Here is a 22211-nt window from a genome sequence, read left to right as displayed (position 1 = left end):
CTTATCACTGAGGAGATCCGCCCGCTCTGTTTACACAAGCGGGCGGATCTCCAAACTCGATTCCCCGTCGATCGGGGAAGAGCAGCGGCGATCGCCGCCGCTCCTTCCCTGGCCCGACTCCCGCTGTGACTGAAAACAGCGGGAGCGCCGCCTACAGGGGGAGGAGTACAGCGACGTAGGTCTACGTCGCTGGACGATAACGAACCACTTTGCCGCAGTAAAGTCAATGTGATTGGTCGGCAAGTGGTTAAGGGCGACCTTAACATCCAACTAATGGGTACAACCATGTGTAAAAACATATTTATTGAATTAACATGTAAAAAGCATCATCAAAATGCAGCATATAAATACAGAAACAAAATGCAGCATGATTAAAAACAAAATCACGGCTAACCACATATGTAAGATATAACAAGGAGACCGGGTGAATGCCTGAATTCCAGGGAAGAACTAATGCGTTTCAGGCGAGGCCTTCTTCAGAGGTCTACTGGAACTCCTTCATTCAAATCACCAAGGTCACTTTGTAGTGGCATACGGAGCCGTGTTTGGAAACTTCATATTTTATGTGATAGGCATATAGAGATGCCATGAGAGACAGAAACAAGGAAGTGTGTTGATATTTGCATGTTAATTTAATAAACATATGTTTTTACACATGGTTGTACCCATTATTTGGATGTTAAGGTCGCCCTTAAAGTCCCATATCACAGGGGAATTTCTTCTTCATTTACATTTAGGGACGATGGCAACCTACATCCAGACACACAAGACTGGACAAACTCTAGTCAATGGAATTGAACTTGTGATGTGCACAGCATTGTATTCCTATTGTCAATCCATACACCTTTTCTTGACTTGCCTGATTTTTGTCATACTCTTGTGAACTCTTTTGTGAGCACTTTGACCTTACACTTGTTACACTTGTTGCATGTTATTTTTATTTATCAGGTGACAGAATTTTTTGATTTGTTGAAAGAAAATGGCTCCCAACTGCGGTGTGTTCAACAAGCCAAAGAGACTATTCAGGAGAACATTAGTTGGATGGACAAAAACTTTGATCTTGTTAAAACCTGGCTGGAGAAGAATAGTTAATGAATGTTTAATCAAGGAATTAGTTTAATAAAGTCTGTCATTTGAGGGGGGATTTAAAAGTATTGAGAAACATATTGTCTATGTACAACAATAAAGAGCAATGTTTAGAATTGCTGAATTTCAGTATACTGACATTTTTTTCTCTGATCAAAAGACATAGCTGGGTCATTTTTTTGTGACAGACTTAATAGATTACCGAGGCCATATGATCATAGAGTGATTTTTTTTTTTTTTTTTAACAAAATTGTCTATTGAAATATTTGGTTGTTTGTATGTGACTCAGCTCTGTGTCTCTTTGACAACTGACTGTCCCTGACTGAGCCATTTTTTGCTTTACTCTTCTACCAGCTTGATGCCCCCTTTTTTTTTAACCAACTGTCAAATGATTATTCACGGGTTTCCATGGGAAATTTCTTACTGAAAGAATGCAATAGGGAAGGCTGAAGAAAAGGTAATTGAAACCTATATTGTATTCTGATCACTAAATGCTGTTAATACATGCAATTATAGTATTCAGTTTACAAATTCCTTTTTTACAAGCTTTTAAGTAAAATTGACAGTAGCAAGGCTTGGGACGCACTAAGGGCCATCTTAGACAGGCTGGTGCAACTTCAGTGGTGACAGAATCACTAAAATGTAACTTCCATTATCTCTAGTGGAAGGAAGGTGGGCATCTTCGCTGACTGAGGTGCTGCTAAAATACAATCACTAGTGAAAGAGTAGTGAGGGTTGAATTATAGCCTGTTAGACAGCACAGGATAATGTGATTTGATTTAGCATTCTTTCACTGATTAAGCATTAGCAGCCTGATCTGATATGGGACTAACATAGGTTAAAAAAAAAAAAGCTACAGGATATTAATAATTGCACCCTGGCTGTAGTTTCTTCCATGCCCTGTTGCAATTGTTGTTATATACAGTATATATATATATATATACACACCATTCTTAAAGAGTATGACAAATGTCGGTGGAAACAGGCACATAATGCCCCGTACACACGTGCAGATTATCTGCAGACTTACCTTTTCTATGTAGTGCAAGGGCCTGCCGGATTGCATACAAATTGAAAGTGTTTAGGTTTGACCTCCTATTATATGGTTTTGGTAAGTCTGCAGATAATCTGCACGTGTGTATGGGGCATAAATGTGGAGCACTGCGTACAGAGAAGCACTAAGACCGAAGTGTCCATACGGGTACTCTGTCCTCAGCTGAGCTCCCTCCCCATCCTTGCAGCTGTCGTATAACACAACAGCTAAGAGGTTGGGTGGTTGGAGCCAATAGGCAAGTGATGCTAAGTGTGGGCGGAGCCTGATGGGGAAACTGGGGGACTAGTTCCCCATTACATCGGCTCTCCTTGTGATTGGCAGCAGGTAGATTCCATATCTAATAAACAACTTGGTATTGGCTATAGAATACACCCACTTCCTGCTGTCAGTCAGAAAGAGAGCTCAACTGATGGGAAATGAGTTACTGTTAGCGTCACTGGTGGCTGCAAAGCCAATAGCATTCTTGACAACCAGGAACAGGTGAGGAAGAGATTGTGGTGGCAGACATGCTGCTCTGCTACACAGCATACAGAGACAGGCACACTGCCTTTCTCGGTACGCCAACTTAGAGCTGATCTTAATTACCTCCAGTTTTATTATCTACGAAATGGAGGTCATTCTTTTTTTTTTAATTTTGTGCAGTCATAGTAAAAGTGGGGCTATTAGGAACTACCTGAATTTGCTGCACAAGTCAGGGAAGCTATTGAAGCTGGAGGCAGTGATTTTTTTTTTAAATCTGGTACAGGCCTTTTTAGGGGCAAACTTTAATTTCCCCCTCCCCCATCCCCAGTATTTTTTGTGATAGTAGGTCTTTAAGAGACTACAGAGGAAATGCACTTGTCAATAGAAGACCCACTGGCACTTCAGTTTTTGGTGGAGCTAGAATATTGCTCAGAGATCAATATCAGAGAACTTAAAAGAAATGTATAAGGGTTTATTACATAGATTACAGCTACCAAAAACTCAGTATCTTGGGTCTTCTGTGTAGTAAACACATGTTTTGAGATTTTCTCACATGAATGGTATGGAAAAATGTAGAAACATTGGTTTGATAATGCAATACCATGTCAAAGTGGATCACCAGTTAAACTCTCTCAGGGTTGTCATGTTAAAGAGATTTCCTGTCCCCTTCCTTCTAAAGATGGACACTGATACCAGAGAGAACGCCTCTCCCCTCTAAATTCATGATACTATAGTGCAGTGATGGCGAACCTTGGCACCCCAGATGTTTTGGAACTACATTTCCCATGATGCTCAACTACATTGCAGAGTGCATGAGAATCATGGGAAATGTTGTTCCAAAATATCTGGGGTACCAAGGTTCGCCATCACTGCTATAGTGTGTATTCAGTTAAGGCTTAATGCAATAATGTGGTGGCAGCTTATATTAGGGGATTTTTTTTATTGGCAGGTTAGGGGAAAATACATTTTAGGAACTTTGTGATTTGCGCTTTTGTACATCATAGCCCTTTGGCTGGTATTACTTGTATTTTACTCCAAATCTAAGGCTAGCTTTACATATAAAGATCTCTCTTTTTTAGCCTGTGTCCTGAATAAGAAAAATTTTATTTGACTGTAATATATTTGTTTGAATGTCCTGTAATCTGGAGTAATTGGTGGCTATACATAGTAAAAGAAGGCAAGGGCCAATGATTTGAAGATGGCAGCAAGAACACTGTAGCCTTTTTCAGTCACTGAATTAAAGAAAGAAGGATAATAAAGAAACTAAGATAATGTGAAAACAGTTTCCAAAAAAAAAGTGAATGCATTTAATAGCGGTTTTAAATGGGTGTAAATATCTTGTTTTTTAATATTTTTATGAAACCAGTTTTCTTGCACTAAATAAATGTCAGAACACTGGACTTGTATATAAAAGCAGGGCTAAAAGAAAACAAAATGTGATTGTTCTATAAACCAGTGCAAAGAACATTCATGTTCAGGGTACAAACAGTCAGATCAGTGAGAGATGGATTTTGATTGGGGGGGAAGAAGTTACTATGCTTTACATATTTTACTTTGAACTACAGAAAGGTGATCAATAAAAAGTCCAAAGGCTTTGCTCTTAAGGTATTAGTGTAGTTTAGTGCATAATGCACAAAGACTTCCCCCACCTGCTCATCCAATAAGCCTGGGAATGTATAGATCATGGATGTAGCAGAAACATGATGCCCCTGGCATGGCATTGATGGGTTTACAAGCTTGACAATTTCCCTTTGCCACAACCAAGCAAAAAAGTAATTCATCACTATAACATCCCAGACAACCACTTGTATTTTTAGTACAGCATTTGGTTGCATGGAGCAATGCTTCTACTTTTTATTTTCTTTACGGTTCGCGTATTTAGATGCAGGCTAACTATTTCCAGTGTGCTGAAATAATGGAATGAATGTACAGAAACAGGAGGAAAGGAAAGGCTGCAACCAGTTGGGGTAGTCACATATTAGTAAAATAATTGTAGAAAACCTGTCCTATGGTGGTGAATAAAGTGTTGAAAATATGTGCAAACTAATTTAAGAAGCTGCTGCTATTGTGTAAGCTACTAAAACCTCAAATGCTAAATACATATAAAATAGAATCTAAGCGCTGCTTCAAAATGACAATTCAATGTGCAATATAATCAATAATATATGAAAGTGCAGGTGGGAAAATAAAGTAAACAAATTTACATGAAAGTACTAGTGTAAAAGTAAATAAAGCCCATTATTGCAATATAAAGTGTCTGTGCTGGGAGGAATTAACCACTTTAGCCCCGGAGGATTTGGCTGCTCAAAAACCAGGCCCTAGTTTGCGATTCGGCACTGCATGACTTTAACGGACAATTGCGCTGTACCCAAATTAAATTGACGTTCTTTTTCCCCCCACAAATAGAGCTTTCTTTTAGTGGTATTTGATCAACTGTGTGATTTTTATTTTTTGCGCTATAAACAAAAAAAGAGCGACAATTTAAAAAAAATATTTTTCACATTTTTTTATATGAAATTCTCAAAAAAAAATGTAAAAATCAAAATTTTTTAACATTTTAGGCCAATTTGTTTTCTGCTACATATTTTTGGTTAAAAAAAAAAAATTGCAATAAGCAAAAGTTATTGCGTTTACAAACTACGGGGAATATTTGTCATTTTTTTTTTTTTTTTTTTAACTAGTAATGGCGGTGATCTGCGACATTACGGCGGACAGATCGGTCCCCTGACTGACATTTTTTGGTGTACCAGTGACATTACTACAGTAATCAGTGCTATAAATATGTACTGTTACTGTAAAAATGACACTGGCAGGAAAGGGGTTAACTTTATTGGTGATCAAGGGGTTAAGTGTGTCCCTAGGGGCATGATTCTAACTGTTAGGGGTCGTGGCTAGTGATGTAATCACAGAGACATACGATCCTACATAGCAGGATCGCATAGCCTCTGTCATTACTTCAGGGAGAATGACAGACGGCTGTGTATACATCAGGCGTCTGTCTTTCTCCCTCTCATGCGGAAGATCGCGAGTGGCCGGCGGCCATCGGAGCCGCCGGTCACTCGTGTTCGGTCCCCAGGAAACGAGCGGGGGCGCGCACGTGCCCTCTACAGGCTCGTGGGCAAGCGACCTGGGTCTACGTCGCTTTGCCCAGCAGCGGCAGACTGCCCCAGTAAATCCTCATTAAGCGGTCGGCAAGTGGTTAAAAATTGATTTTTGTAAAATCTTACCGTAAAATCCTTTTCTCTTAGCTCATCGACAGACGTAGTCCTCGGTGATACACCACCTTCGGGTTATGTTACCTCCGCAGGAGCAGGACTAGACAGGAAATTAAAAAGCTCTGGCCACACCCTAGGGGCAGTCCCAGAGGGTATATCCTCTCTCTCTCTGCCTCAGCAAATCAGTTATGTGAAAAAGCAGTGCTTAGAGAATTTAACCCAACCCAACTCCAAAACAGAGGGGCGGGGACTACGTCTGTCGATGAGCTAAGAGAAAAGGATTTTACGGTAAGATTTTACAAAAATCCATTTTTCTCTAGCGCTCATCGACAGACGTAGTCCTCGGTGATACACCACCTTCGGGACGTCCCAGAGCAGTATCACAACTGAGGGGTGGGAAAATGGAAATTAAATCCCAATCTAGAAGGCCCAACCGGTGCCAACTAGAAGTTTACAATGCTCATCCTTAATGATGAGACTCAACAAAAAAAAATTTTCAAACAGAAAAAAACCCTCGAGGTAGACCACCGGTCTCCTCAAATTGCGGCCTGCAAAACCTTGCGACCAAATGAGGCATCCGCCGATGCCGTCACATCAATTTTATAGAATTTAGTAAAGGTATGTACCGACGACCAAGTGGCCGCCTTACATACCTGGACCACTGACGCCTGATGGCGAAAGGCCCAGGAAGTACTGAGCGCTCGAGTGGAGTGCGCCCTAACAGGGAACGGAGGACTCTGACCCTTAATAGAATAAGCCTGTACCACCGTTTGTCTAATCCATTTGGCAATGGTCGCGGCAGATGCAGGCAAACCCTTTCTGGGGCCATCCGTGATCACAAAAAGTGAATCCGTCTTACGGAATGATTCCGTAGCTTTCAGGTATACCCTGATTGCCCGAACCACATCCAAGGAATGCAACGCATGTTCCCGATGATGCTTGGGCTGAGGACACAAGGAAGGTAGTACAATATCTTCATTCAGATGAAAATCTGAAACCACCTTAGGAAGAAAAGATGGCTTAGGATGAAGTACTACCTTATCCCTATGAATCACTAGGTATGGGGACTGGCATGATAATGCAGCCAGTTCTGACACCCTGCGAGCAGAAGTAATAGCCACCAAGAAGACCACCTTCTGGGATAAAGTAAGCAAGGGAATCTCCCTGATGTTTTCAAAGGGAGGTTTCTGTAGAACCGACAAAACCAAATTAAGATCCCAGGGCGGTAAGGGCGCGCGGACTGGAGGAGCCAGGTGCCGCACCCCCTGGATGAAATTCCGCACCAAGGATTTGGTAGCTAAAGGTTTCTGAAAGAAGATTGCTAATGCTGAAACTTGACCCTTGATGGTGCTCAAGGCTAGCTTCTGCTCAACCCCTTGTTGCAAAAAAGGCCAATATTCGAGACACCGAATAGGTACGTGGAGGAAATCCTAAAGATTCGCACCACGCAATATAAGTCTTCCATGTGTGATAATAGACTTTGCTGGAAGTCGCTTTCCTTGCTTTAATAAGGGTAGGAATGACTGAAGTAGACAAACCTCTGTCCTTCAGTACTTGGGTCTCAATGGCCAGGCCATTAAAACCAGCGACTGTAAAGCACGAAGGTAAATAGGTCCTTGAGACTACAGACACTCCCTGAGACGAAGTTCCCACGGAACGTCTGCGACTAACATGTCCAAGTCGGCCAGGCCGGCTTGAAGAGGCCAGCCTAGAATTTCTAGGACCACTGGCGCTGATTGGATCTGAACCAGGCGTCCCTAGAGCTATCTGGCCCCGACCATCCGAGAAAGTCTGGTCGTTTTCTGTTCCCACACATTTATCAGATACCTGATAGTTATCAGGAAAGGTGATCTTTTCTGGTTGAACCTCAGGGACCGAAGTCACCCGACTAGAGGCTACTTGGCCTATCTGGTCAATCAGATACGATTCCTGTGAGGTATCGGGACTAATCTTAGGAAAAGGTAAAGGAAAAGATCTATACAGGGAACGGTAACTACCGCTTCCTATACTTAAATGTTGGAAGGGAAGAATCGCACCGGTAGTAGTGGTTGATGCTCGATCTAATGTCCTGAATACCGGTGAAAACGTCTCCCCACCCTGAAATCGGATGGGGGCGCACCTTCAGGCTGTGTACTCCTTTACTTCGGGTTTGGCTGGGTTGGTCCTCTGCTTGTCCGACCAGCCCTTCTTGAACCCTCCTGGAGGAGTCTTGCCTTTCCCGGGAGTACCAGCCGGGCGCCCTTTATGGGCGGTAAAGAAAGGTCCTCGCTTGTTGCGAGGTCCCTTAGCTTTTGCAGCCTGTGGCAAAAAAGTACTCTTGCCCCCGGTGGCATCCTTAATGATTTCATCTAGGTTGGCTCCAAATAGACGATTCCCCTGGAAAGGGAGATTGGTCAAAGTCTTTTTGGAACCTAGGTCAGCTGACCAGCATTTTAACCACAGCACACGTCTGAGGATCACTGCTAACTTAGATGCATGCCCTAACAAGGGAGTAGTGTCCAAGGCTGCGTCACAGATAAACCGTAGCCCTTGTATGATCTGTTCTATCAAATCAGATGTCTCCTGGGGAATATCTTTTCCCCTAAGATCTTGGCGTACCATTTTCGCCCATTCCGTAAGTGTCTGGGAAACTAGACCAATAACAATTACTGGTCTAAATGCTGACCCTATCAGAGAAAAGATAGTGCGGGACTCCGCTTCTATCTTTCGATCCACCGGATCCTTAAAGGACGAAGTGTCCTCCACTGGAATAACCGTGGCTTTATTCAGCCTGGAAATAGGCGGATCCACGACTGGTGGTACCGTCCATTTCTTAATGATGGATTCCTCAAACGGATAGCGTCTAGCAATACGCTTGGAAATAGTAAAGGTACGTTTAGAATGCTCCCATTCTCCTTTAATCTGATTACCAAAACATTTAGGTACAGGAAAAGCCTTCGCCGTCTTGATGGGCTTATTAGTCCCAAAAGGCCTCTCTGTTTCAGTTGCCTCTGCCGGTAAAGCCTCAAGTTTTAAGGTTTCTTGCACTGCCACAACTAGTGCGTCCACCAATGCTTCTTCCTGAATTATAGCAGGAGAAGAAGCGTCCTCCTCACTGTCTGAGGGGGCTTTACCTGGGATAACAGCCCTTGCAGAGGAACCTGCAACTGCAGTGACCATCTCTGAATCTGAGTCAGAGGTGTCAGATAGTATAGGGGTAGGCGGGGGTCGCTTCCTTGACCCCCGTCCCTGACAGGCCGCCTCCACCCGAGCCACCATAGACTCCAAAATTGCTGTAAATGACTCTATACTCTGTGCACCGGCGGGTCCCGAGGCCCCCTCGAGGGAAACAGGTGGGGAAATATGTGTGGCAGGGTCCATAATAACTCCAGTTACTTCCTGGATGATATAATTCAAAGTAAAGAAAAAACTTTTTTTTTTTTTTTTTTTTTTTTTTTTTTTGACCCTCAGCGCCACAAAAAAACCCCTTAGTGTTACCTGCTAGGGATCCCTATCGATCGAGAGAGAGAGAGATAAACCCCCAGGCTCACCACTTGATGTTCAGAGTTGAACTGTAACAGCTTACAGCGCTGTCTTAGACAAACAGGAAGTCTTTTGGCTGGCTGCCCAGGAAGAAAGGAGGCGGCTCCGCCCCTCTGCACGCCTTCCGGCGCCTCCCCCAAGCTCCACGAGGTGTAGAATCACCTCAAACATGGCCGCCCCCATGCTGGAGACACGAGGCTACGCCAAAATGGCGGCTCGTGCGATCCAGCAAAAAAAATGGCGGCGGCCTGTGCTGACTAGCGGTGTGCTGCAGGCACACAACACTCTCTCTGCATGGGGATATGGCGTGGTTGGCGGTACCGGCCCTGGCGGACCGCATGGCCGTTCGGGAGGCCTGCTATTAGCTGGAGATCTGACTTGGAAGGCAGTCTACATGTCCATGGCTTCTGACTGGTAGGTAGCTTATACTTAACCCATAAGATTCCCAGAATGCCACAGATTACATCTTTAAAACATGTATACAATAGATTGTTAGCTCCCAAACCAAGCCTCCTGGCTTTTTGCACACATAAAATCACACTCAAAGTAGGAGGATTTGTGACATGTTATAGGATAGAAAGAACTCTTTCTTACCATACAGAGAGGGGCCCGCGTTCACCACAAAACCCGTCAGGGAAAAAAGGGGGAACATACTACTCACCATACCGGAACCAGGCGGGCACCCACTCCTGACAGTACCCCTCTCCACCGGGGCGGGAGGGCTGTCGACCGATACGGACGCCGTGACTCATGGTCTTTGGCGTTTCAGCGAGACGTTTAACTCGCGGGTTCAGTCCTTTTAATGGGACTTTGTCGCGGCCGACCCAGCGCGGAGCTATGGCCTGCACGCGCTTGTAGGCTGAACTGGGGTGACCACCGGATCTCAACATCCAGCCCGTCGCCCAGTTCAGCTTTCTTGCTTGAAGATCTCACAGGAACACTGGAGAAAAAAAGCTGTCCAAAAATCCTTTTAGAATAAAATTCTTGCCAGGACCTAAGATCCCAGCAAGGTATCTAGGTCCTTACTCCTAACTAGACAGAAAATAACTGATTTGCTGAGGCAGAGAGAGAGAGGATATACCCTCTGGGACTGCCCCTAGGGTGTGGCCAGAGCTTTTTAATTTCCTGTCTAGTCCTGCTCCTGCGGAGGTAACATAACCCGAAGGTGGTGTATCACCGAGGACTACGTCTGTCGATGAGCACTAGAGAAATAGGAATATCCCGTGATCCAGGAAGTACCTTTATCCTAATCATTTGTGTTGAGGAGAAGAGGAACCATAGCTGCATATATCTTGCACCTGGTAGCACTATAGCCCTACTTGATTCCAATTTCTGGTGAGTAGGGATTTCAGGAGTGGAGCACGAAGAAGCACTGTGACAGCACCAGAAGATAGTAACAAGCACAGACACTTTATATACTGCACTAATGGGCTTTATTTACTTTTACACTAGCACTTTTATGTAATATTGTTTACTTTATTTTCACACCTCCACTTTCATATAATATATTATTGATTATATTGCACATTAATTATACTGCACATTGCATTAGATTGTATTTTATATGTGTTTAGTCACATTAGTGTTCACTTTTACTTGTACTACAGCATGATCAGCTGCTTTGTGATTGGCTAAATAACAACCCTATTATCCTTTCCTCTAGTTTTTTCATGTCACTGTACTATGTTTTAGAACCCCTGTTGAGATACACATTTTATTTCATTTCCCTTATTGTGTGTGTTTTTGCAGCTTACAAATAATAAATGCTTTAATGAGAATTTGAAATGTTTCCGGTAATTTATATATGGAAATTACTTTATAAAACATTTGTATAACTAATATCTGTATGAATGATGGATGCTGCTGGGCTGATTCAAGTGAGGACCTGATTGGTAAGCCTTCCCACCAATCTCCTCCTGTTCTGCCCGCCCACCCCTAAGTCTTGAAGGCCCTGCCGCAGAAGGGCTGAATAAAGGGCTTCAAAGTCATCACTGCATTGTCTTGGTAAATTAATGACAAATTCAGCAGGAAGAGTGAGAATCCATTCAAAATGGAAGCAGCTAGTAGGCTGGTTTGGGAACTAAGAAAGTTTTTTTGTTTTGTTTTTTACACCAGAGACCCAAAGAGAAAAAAAAGTCCAGTAAGAGTCTAATAGCATCTACTGTACAAAGAAATTATTCTGGGTGTAAATGTAATATATTGTAATTTACCAATCTTTAGATGTGGTGGCTGCATTAGATTTTTTTAGGCTTTTTTCCCTCTGTTTTTAACGGATCTGGCCAGTAACACACCTCCTGTATTTGAGTGCCTCCACTCTGGATGAAGGAGTCAATGCTAGCATGGCAATCTCCCCCACTGAGCTATTGTGTTCTGACGGGACGGCTCCCTGCTAGAACACACTGATCAGCACTCACAGCCATTGGGTGCAAACGCTGATCGGATGCTGGTTTTCCAGCATGCCCATTCGATAAATGCCGGCCTTCAGACTGGGATCTGTCCGACAGGCTCCTGTACACACAGGCTGAATTTAAACAGGTTTCGGTTGTACCCACCGATACCGGTTGATATTCAGCCCCTGTGTACCAGCTTTAAGGCAGCGCCTTTGAACAGCAGCATTGTCAGTCTGGGAATCTGCCTATGTAAACAAGGCAGATCGCCGTTCTGCAAGGGGACAAGATGGAGATCTCATGTACCAGCTAAGCAGGAACCAGGATCTATGTCTTCTCCCAATCAGTGCACCCCCCCATCACACAGTTCGTAAACACCCCCTAGGGACACACTTAACCCTATTGATCACCCCTGATGTTTCCCCTTCCCTGCCAGTGCATTTTTTTTTAGCACTAATCACTGTAATATTGTCACTGGTCCCCAAAAAGTGTCAGGTGTCCAATTTGTCCGCCGCAATTTCGCAGTCTCACTAAAAATCGCTGATTGCTGCCATTACTAGTAAAAAAAAAAAAAAAAAAGATATAAAAATTCCATTAAAATATTGCATTGTTTGTATACGTTCTAATTTTTGCACAATCCAATCGATACAGTATATACTTATTGGGATTTTTTTCTACCAAAACTATGTAGCAGAATACATAATGGCCTAAATTGATGACATTTGATTTTTTACTAGCTGTGTTTTATAGCAGAAAGTAAAAAAATTCTTTTTTTTCAAAATGGTCGCTCTTTTTCGGTTTATAGCGCAAAAAATAAACTGCAGAGGTGATCAAATACCACCAAAAGAAATATCTATTTGTGGGGAAAAAAGGACATCAATTTTATTTTGGTACAGCGTCGCACAACCATGCTATTTTCAGTTAAAGTAATGCAGTGCTGTATCGCAAAAAGTGGCCTGGTCATTAAGGGGGTAAAACCTTCTGGTCCAGAAGTGGTACAGGAAAAAAAAAAATTTAAACTAAAATATGAGGGAGGGCAGCATAGTGGCTAGTTAGTACATCTGTTTGCATGGAGTGTGCATGTTCTCCATATGCTTGTGTGGGTTTCCTCTGGGTACCATGGCTTTCACCCACACAAGCATATGGCTTTCACCCATTACAAGACATGCTGGTAATTGTCTCCTGTCCAAATTGGGCCTAGTATGTGTAAATAAGATATGAGATCGCTTTTTGCCCTTTTGGCTAAGATCAAGTGTAGTATCTGTTCTCATCAGTGTCCAGTAGGAGTGCTTTGCCATCATTCTGGCTTAGCCAGCAAATCCAGCTGCTGATTATGTAGTATCCCTGCTGGTATGATGGGGGCTCTGAAGGCTAGTACCAGCTGGAACAGAAACCGGGGTGCCCACAAGCTCTTGGGGCACGGAGGTAATTCCCCCTGAAAAATTGATGGGCCCAGTTCCTCCTGGTTTGAATAGATCTACCTTGTCTGGCCATTGGCTGGGAAGGCAGAGAGCCTGCGGTGTCTGGGCCCCCTGAAAGTGGTCACCCTAGGGGTGATCTTAGTAACACTTGGGTGTATGTCCCCTAGGTGTGAAAAGGCACATGGTCACAGTCAACAAAACTTTCTGCACTGTGCCTTTTAGGGCTAGGCAATTTATGTTACCAGGTCTCTCTGACCCTGGGGGGGGGGGGTCTATCTTCAGGAGAGCCCTCTACCTAGTGCTTGGTGGTCGACTTCGGCTGGCCATGAGAAGAGGGGTCCACCAGACCTTTTGTCGAACCCTGTGTCCCTGTCAGGAGCCTTGCGCCCTGGGGGATCAGGGGGAGGTCCTACCCCTTTGGGGTGTGGACAAAGCACTCCCTTAAGTGCACTTAGTGTGTGTTCCACTTGCACGTTTTTTTTTTTTTTGTTCACCGGTTTTTCGGTTTTAGTTTTCCAGCACCACCACGGATTCAAAAGAAAACAATTGTGTACATGAGGTAATGACCATCATTTTTGTTGCCTGTCTCTGGTTTCATCTTCTTCATATCTTTTTATAAGTGAGATCTGCAGAACTGGACACAGTATTCTAAATGGGGCTTAACTAAAGATCTATATAGATTCACCTCAGCCTCATCCCATACAGATTTACCCAAGTGCCCTATGACTTTATGAAAGAGGACTAAAATTTAAAAAAACACTCACATTTTACAGCAGATCTAATTATTTCTACAGCATCAGTGCACAACACCTGTAGACCATTTTTGTTCTTTTTGGCTTAAATGTACATAATAATGAATCACCACTGCATTCTTTTAACATAACTTTTATTTCCAATAGTGTTCCACAGTTATAAGTTCAAAGCAAAACAGCCCTCATATCACTTAGATTGTATAGAAATTCCTAAACACATGTCCTGGCTGATGTACAGCACAGTACAGTAAAAATGTAACTCTTTGCATAGCAGTCAATGTTATACATCCAATGTGCATTTTTTATTTTGTAGGTATCAGTGCAACCATCTTTTGTAAAAATAGGACTATTCAATATATGCAAAACGATGAAGGCCTGCCAATGCCAGGGTAGCCAAAATATATTTCACAAAGAACAGGGTTTTAGTAAATATAAAAAGGCACAGTTTTTGTAAACACAAATGCACTAATTTAGAGCTGAACTCTGGCAAAAAACTATTTTTGCACATTTGCACTGTAAAAAAAAAAAGTGAACACTAATGAAGGGTGGGCAATGTGTGATTGCTGCTGTGTTATGCAATACGGCTTCATTCCCCCATACGGTACAGTCAGCATCTAATGTTCAGCACTGAAATGTACAGTTCTAGCTGGAGTACACAGATCACTCATTCTTCAGCTCATCCATTCTTTTCAATGAATGCAAGGTGCTCTGTGATTGAAGGAGGAGGAGATGGTGCCATTCAGCCATACTTCAATGAATGCAAGGTGCTCTGTCATTGAAGGAGGGGAGATGGTGCCATTCAGCCATACTTCAATGAATGCAAGGTGCTCTGTGATTGAAGGAGGGGAGATGGTGACATTCAGCCATACTTCAATGAATGCAAGGTGCTCTGTCATTGAAGGAGGGGAGATGGTGACATTGAGCCATACTTCTTCAAATCACAGAACACATTGCATTCATTGAAAAGAATGCAATATGTTATCAGAATGGATGAGCTGCAGAGTGGCTCACTGATCTGTGTACTCCAGCCAGAACTGAAGTTTCAGCACCAGTTGTTCGGCACTGACTGTACTGCATGGGAGAATGAAAGTATTACATAATGCAGCAGTGCTTACACACTTCATTAGTGTTAATTTATTTTTATAGTGCAAATGAGCAAAAATTATATTGGGCCAGAACTCTGCTTTAAGGAAAGTCAGGATGTGACGTAACCCACACCAACCAACTGGAAGCTATCAGAAGTCTGTACTCCCTAAACTGCTGTTGGTTGTTGTGAATTACCTTACATCATTAATATTAAATAAACCCAAAATGAGTTATTTTTCAGCTAATTCTCTATATTTCAGTGACACACAACCCTCGCAACACCAAAACATTAATGTAACCAAGCATTTGCATACGCACAGGAAAAATCTCACCTCAAATCTAGTCATTTGTACAATGTCAGGTACCCCACAGGTGCTCATTCACACATCCTGTCTGCTTGGTAACTGTGCAAAGATCGCTGCCTTTATTTTATTACTTACATTAAACATTTCATTACAGCTATAGGAGCTTTGCCCCTGCTAGGAACTGAGAAAAACTGAGAGAAATTGCAAACAGGAACAAAAGGTTTGGAGAGTCATTTCTAAAGTCCTTGGTGCAGAAAAGGGGACAGTGGAAGCCATGTCACACAGCTGTGTGCTTGTATTATTGTATCACAATTTGTTCTTCCCAAGCGGTTATTATAGAGACAGACTGTACACGGATCTAAAACAAAAAATGTAAACAAGTCAAAATGGCTAAATCACACAACAAGGTGGTTTCTATCAGGTCAGTTGTGGCAGCATTCTATAAACTACACAAGAACAGCAGAGGTAGTAAGCGCTAAGGCTAATCGCTTGCGAGTCTAATTAAAGAAACAAAATTGCGACCAGACAGGCTCTTTAACCTTTAGTTCGGCTTTAGGCATACTGTTAATTCTACAGAATATAAAGCCATTTTAGACAACTGTACGCTTACAAACTTGTGACAACAGTTTGGTGAAGGCATTTTGTTTTTTATTCCAGCATGACCTTGACCCTGATCACAAAGCCAGCTCTATAAAGACATGGCTTGATGTGGAGAACTTAAGTGGCCTGCACAAAGCCCTGGCCTAAACCCTGCTAAAAACCTTTAGGATGATTGTTGGGTCCTGTCATCCAACATAAGTACCTGACTTCACACACGCCCCTCTGACTGAATGGGCACAATTTACTACACACTTCAAAATCTTATGGAAAGCCTTCCCAGGAAAGTCATGGCTATGAAGGCCACGAAGGACGACCAACTCCATATTAACTTTCATGGATTTAGAATTGGGTGTCCAACAAGCTCAGAGGAATGATGGTCAGGTCTCTACAAACTTTTTGTGGTGTAGTGTATATTTCTCTTACTCCCTCCATCCTACCCTTTTTGTATCGTGAGGCATAATAGAGGTTTATTCACATTTTGTATGAGAGCCCCAAAATTCCCATCATTACATAATATGCAACATGGTCATTGGACACTGAGGCTACGCAATGATCTGTGACAAATGTAGTTTTTGAGATTAGAAGATAATAAAATCTGTTTTCTAAAAAGTTACGTGTATCACAAATATTGTAGGAGTGCTGCGCACACAGCCAATGAGAGGGAGAGAGACACAGCGGAAACCACACCCTCTCCGCCTCCTCCACAATCCCTCTGGCACTGGCTGTGTGTGCAGTGCTCTGAACAGCCACATGAAGAGTGGAAGCACAAAGCGGGAGTGCGCACATTATGAAAATTCACACAGGACTTCATAATTCCCAGTAAGGCCCCTTTCACACTTGTGCGACTTTAAAGTCGCACTATTTTACCGTGATTTTGCCGCGACTTTGTTGCCACGATTTTGTTGTGAGTTTGACTGGGCTTGAATGTCTTTGGACCTCAAAACGCATCAAAATCATGCCAAAGTAGTGCAGGGACTACTTTTAAGTCGCACAGATATGAATGGTACTCATTGGAAACAATGGAGAATGACTTGTCATGGGATTTTGCAGTCCAAAATTGCATGACAAGTCGCACAAGTGTGAAAGGGGCCTACCTGAAAAAGGAAGCTTTGAGGAATAAATTAAAAAAACAAAAGCATGTGAGTTGTTCGTTTTATCTGGTTTAGGGAAAAAAAAAAAAAAAAAACGCTGTCCATCAACGTCCATATTTCTTGCCATTATCCATCGTTTACCTAATAATAATTCTGACATTACAATGATGATTATTAACAGTACAAGCAGCAGTAAGTGTAAGTACAGTGTGGTCATCAGTCCTGTTTGGTTTTACCTCTTGGTCTATCCTATCTTGTGTGCACAGAAATTGACTTTTCATTTTAGGGCAGAGAATAGTTCAAGCAGAAACCACTTGTGTTCATTTATTATTGAACACTAATATATGCAGAAAAACTATGCAAGTAGAACAATATCTTTATATTCCTAAACTCACCTCACACATTGCAATCTTATGCCTTAGATCTACAAAAAACTATGTAGTGCAAGGATCTGCCTGATTGGATACAAGCTGACTGGATAGTTTGAAAGTCCCTTATATTACATCGTTTTCGTGACTCTAAAGTTGATTGTATGATCAAATTGTGACGTGTATGGTGAACCTTACCGTGCATTTTACAAGCATGATTTGTTGGCATGTTTGGTAATTCAGGTTATACAGTTTTTACATGTACTTACTGTTATTCTAACTTTTGCTTATCTTTGAGGCACTAGGTGTTGTAGAGGAGCTCTGACTGGTAGGCTACAAAAAAAAAAGCCTCATATTATTTAATGTGACCGACAACATTCAGCTACCACTTTGCACAGGATTATTTAGCAGCAGAGTATTAATATTTATCCAGACACAAAGGAAACTAAGGGGGGGGGGGGGGGGGGTTTACTAAAACTGAATCAGCTCTGCATAGAACCCAATCAGCTTCCAGGTTTTATCGTCAAAGCACAATTGAATATGCTAAAGTTAGAAACTGATTGGCTACCATGCACAGCCGTGCCAATAATGAGTGCTCCAGTTTTATTAACCCCCCCCAAGCTACGTAGCTATAAGACTCAGTGAATACCTATGCATTTCTTGTGCGTTTTACAAAAATCCACTACAGTCCATTTACAGGTTCCTATGGGACACGTTTACATTCATGAATTTTTGTAAAGGGTCAGGGATGTTTTTAAAACGCAACACAATGGACAGTTCAATGGACATGCTGCAGAAATGCATGTAGTGCGGTTGGATGCGTTTTGCAATCCGCCTAACAAAAACATCTCCCCTTTAAAAAAAAAAAGCATAAACACACAAAAAAATTTGCAAAAAGCACTGCAGAAACGGATCAAAAGCAAACAGCATATGTGTGAACCAGCACTAAGGGAAACTCAGAAATGACTGGCTTCTGTGGGGAGATGTGGTTGCTGCACAGACAAAACCACACTAAATCGGAAACTTAATTTTATCTGAAATAAAATTCATCACTGCAAAAGTCCAAATAGTTGGTTTATGCAGAAGAAATATTATACATCCATATGGACCATACATGATCTCTTTACTAATCAGCATAGAACATTGCTCTACATGTCTAGCATAGGTTTTCATACCTTTGAGGCATCTGGGGTCTTCTCTGCAGTCTTTGACACCACTGTGCTAGAGGTGCATGTTCCAGTCTTGTCCTGGTTAATACACAACATTATATTAATATCCTCCTATATTATTATTATTATTATATGAGGCACCTGTGTCATCATTGTCAGAGCTTGCCGTGCAATATTTTCTTGAGTTTGTCTAACTTCGTGAAATTACACAGACTGAGGCCCACTTTCTGACACACATGACTTTGGAAACCAGACCTGACATTACAGTGTAGACAATTTTTTTCCTATTTTTGGTCCAGTGTGTGTTCAGCCTCCTAAAATATAGTGTCCAAAAATTACCTAACTCTGTATTCTGTCATAGGCAATCTGTACACAAAAGTGGATGGTGTCTATGAGGTTATTTTTCTAAAGGAATAGAGCCGTTTTGCAAAACAAATGTTAGTAAATAAGGAGAACATATGTTCACTTGATTACCCAATCATATGTAAAGAAAAAGAAAAATGTTTTGCTTGGACATGATTTGTTGAAGTGAACAATCATTCACCTAATTTACAGCGCTTGGTGAACATTCACTCGGCTAAGTGATTACCTCTTTAGTAAATAAACCTCCCTGTGTGTAGGCTATCCACAGAAAACAATACACAGCTGGAGACAAACCTCCATAGCAACAAGCAAAATGTTAACATTTTGCACTAGGCACACTGATTATGTACCTCGTTCCTTGATCAGTTGCTGTTATAAATAAATAAATCCACTATATATCTAGCATTGTATGATGTAAATAGGTCTTTTGCATTAATAAAACAAACTATCAACCTATATGTATGTGGTAAATTTGATGTAGGGAGCCCCAAGTGTGAGCCCTGACAACACCAAAGAGCCACACCTAATATTCAGTGAATGTAATTCTAAGGAAGCGACAGGAGATGATCAGACTGCAGGCACGTTATATGGGATAGTCATAGAAACATTAGGTGAGACTGCCTGAGAGCGCTGCTTTTACATTCCCTTCACAAACCCGTGATTTTACATTTGTGTTCCCCTACAGCCTCCTAAAAAATGACCACATTTGACATTTTCCTAAATAGTAGAAGCAAATCAGAGGAGAAAAAAAAAGAAAAACAAAAAGAGAAGGGGAATGGACAACACCTATAAAATAAAATGGTGTGAAAAAAATAAAACTACTAAAAGCCAATATAAAGATTTTTGTGAGTGAGCATCAAAACCACAGACTCTTCATGGGTCCTAAGGACCACCCATTGAGTACCAAAGGGTTGCAAGTTTGGCAACATGTCTTTATGTTATAATGTTTGTATATGTTTTTTTCTTGATTTATTTGATTTAGAATTCATAAACATTTTTATAGTATCTCTCATATATTTGAAGAGTACTGTGATTGAAAACCAGTGCTATGGGAGGATTTCAAGAATTCCATAGATAAGTGTAGGCAAATATTTCACTGACTTATAGCACAAACCTTTGTGGCTTCCGGGGTCTTTCCTGCTGTCTGGGGAACTGGTGTGCTAGAAGCACTCTTCTCTGTCTTGTCCTAGTTCAGTCATCATTGTTAATATACATGTATGTTACCATTGTAAAAAGTTATACACTATTCTGTGTTTTGTATAATAGATTCTGTTTTTTACAATGAATACCTTTGAAGAACTCTTTGCTTTGTCAGCTGAGCCGGTATCACAAGAGGATAAACCACTAGACAGAGCATCAATGGCTGCATCGTCACTCAGGGAAGTCTAGAAGGGAAAACACACAAGTTCATATGGCAGTCTGAAAAATCCACTCTACAGGTTGAACAATATGAGCATTCTAATGTAAAACTGTACAAGGTCACATATAGATTCCTTAAAAATCTGCAGAGCATTCATGCAGACACTGTGGGATCTGCAAAAACTCAATACATGATGCATTTTGCTGTGTTGACTTGCTGCAGGTAGAATAATTTGCCATTTGTTAACATATCCCCTATGCTTTTGTTGCCTGCAAAATAATGATTTTTTTGATATGTCACACCTAGCAAAAACTTCAGCTTATACTTGACATACACCTAGCATCTACCAAGAAACTGAAATATCCATTTTGGACCCCTTCTTGGGCGATACCCTGTTTTTTCAAGATGCTGTCCCAGCACAAATGAATGACGCAGCCCATTTTTTTAAGGAAATGGAAATTCTTTCAAGTAATTTAAGGTCTGAATTAGAGCTGCTAGGACTCCGATAACCAGGTATTATACATTTCACAATTCCAATTAGTAATTTTTGTATCTTTAGCCCTTTCACACAGGGTGTTCGATCAGGTCCACCTGTCAGTTTTTCAGACAGACCTGCTCGGACCTTGCGCTCTCCCCTATGGAGCGGAAAATGTCCGCTGACACCCGCCACTATCTGATCCTGCCCACAAAATCCAGGCGGGCTATGGTCCTATTTTTCATCCGTCTGGCAGATAGGATCGGATGAAAACAGACTGGTGGCCTGTTTTCACCCGATTTCCCCATAGAGGAAAGCAGGACTGTGTCCGTCTATGCTCTGCACAGTAAGCAGGGACGGACTTATCTGCCTGCTCAGTGGGGATCTGGGATCTTCGGGGCGATCCCTTGCTGAGCAAGCGGAGTCCGCCAAACAGAGGTGCCCATGTCAAAGGGGCCTTAGGCTCACATTTTATTTTGTATGGACGGAGTTTATAGATTGTACTTCTAAAGTGCACTATATGGCCAAAGGTTTGTGGATATTGAACAATAAAATCTAAGCTAAAATATTAAATATATGTGAGGCCTCAATGATTAAAGTTTTCGTAAAGCTTTATTTTTTTTTTTTTTATCAAAATAATACACGTCACACTTATCTGCTCTGTGCAATGGTTTTGCACAACCATAGCGCCGGGGAGTGGAGCCGTCATATCAGAAGCCTCCAGAGACCTCAACATAATCAGATCCTTGTTCTATTTGGCCAGAATCTCTCTTTGCAAAGGTCTGGTATGGAACTGAGCAAATGGAACCCCCTCGAAGGTGGAGATCATCAGACCCAGAACTTGCATACAAGCCCTGAGCAACGACCGACGGTTGGACAACAGGAGCCAAATCGCATCCTGCAACTTCAAAAGTTTCACCTGTGAAAGAAACACCTGGGCCGACACTGAATCCAGCGTCAGACCCAGGTAGTCCAGCTTGGTGGGCGGAGTCCAAGCTGATTTTTGAAAATTCAGTGTCCATCCAAACTCCTACAGAGTTTGCATAGTAAAGTCCAAGTCGACTTCTAGAGCCGAAGAAGACTCTGCACACAGAAGCAGATAGTCCAAGTAACCTAGTACAGCGATCCCCTTCTGCTGAAGCAAGGCCAACACCAGGGCCAAGACCTTTGTGAACACCCGAGGAGCTGAAGCGAAACCAAAAGGTAACGCCACAAATTGATAATGCTCCTCTCCCACGGCAAAGCGAAGAAATCACTGGTGCCCGACATATATTGGAATATGAAGGTAAGCATCCTTGAGATCAATGGAAGCCATAAAATCCCCTTGATGAAGGAAAGCCATGTGGATGGACTCCATCCGAAATTTCTGAACCCGCACAAAGCGGTTCAGAGCCTTGAGGTCCAAGATCGGGTGAACCTTGCCTTCCTTCCTGGGAACGGTAAACAGATTTGAATAAAAACCTTGAAAACGTTCCAACTCTGGAACCGGCACAAT

At 42.1% G+C, this 22211-nt stretch overlaps 2 protein-coding genes across 3 annotated transcripts in view; one reads left to right on the top strand and one right to left on the bottom strand.

The window, feature by feature from the left end:
- The window catches only part of ERAP1 (endoplasmic reticulum aminopeptidase 1), a 128032-nt gene extending 126819 nt beyond the window's left edge, over nt 1-1213 (top strand). For both annotated transcript variants that reach the window (XM_082265640.1, XM_082265639.1), the window contains exon 19: nt 949-1213. In XM_082265640.1, the coding sequence (XP_082121766.1) occupies nt 949-1092 (144 nt within the window). In that variant the 3' untranslated portion in view covers nt 1093-1213. The remainder of the gene's footprint in view (nt 1-948) is intronic.
- A 14098-nt stretch (nt 1214-15311) lies between these two features.
- CAST (calpastatin) overlaps nt 15312-22211 on the bottom strand; it is a 183870-nt gene continuing 176970 nt past the window's right edge. The window contains exons 33-37 of the mRNA XM_082267356.1: nt 20171-20266; nt 19996-20067; nt 18525-18596; nt 17619-17682; nt 15312-15648 (exon numbers count right to left, since the gene is read on the bottom strand). Coding sequence (XP_082123482.1) covers nt 17626-17682; nt 18525-18596; nt 19996-20067; nt 20171-20266 — 297 coding nt within the window. The 3' untranslated portion in view covers nt 15312-15648; nt 17619-17625. The remainder of the gene's footprint in view (nt 15649-17618; nt 17683-18524; nt 18597-19995; nt 20068-20170; nt 20267-22211) is intronic.

This window comes from Pelophylax lessonae (assembly GCF_965119305.1).
Source record: "Pelophylax lessonae genome assembly, chromosome: 1".
Classification (NCBI taxonomy): domain Eukaryota; kingdom Metazoa; phylum Chordata; class Amphibia; order Anura; family Ranidae; genus Pelophylax; species Pelophylax lessonae.
Note: the sequence above shows the minus strand (reverse complement) of the source record. Positions and strands in the feature narration are given on the sequence as shown.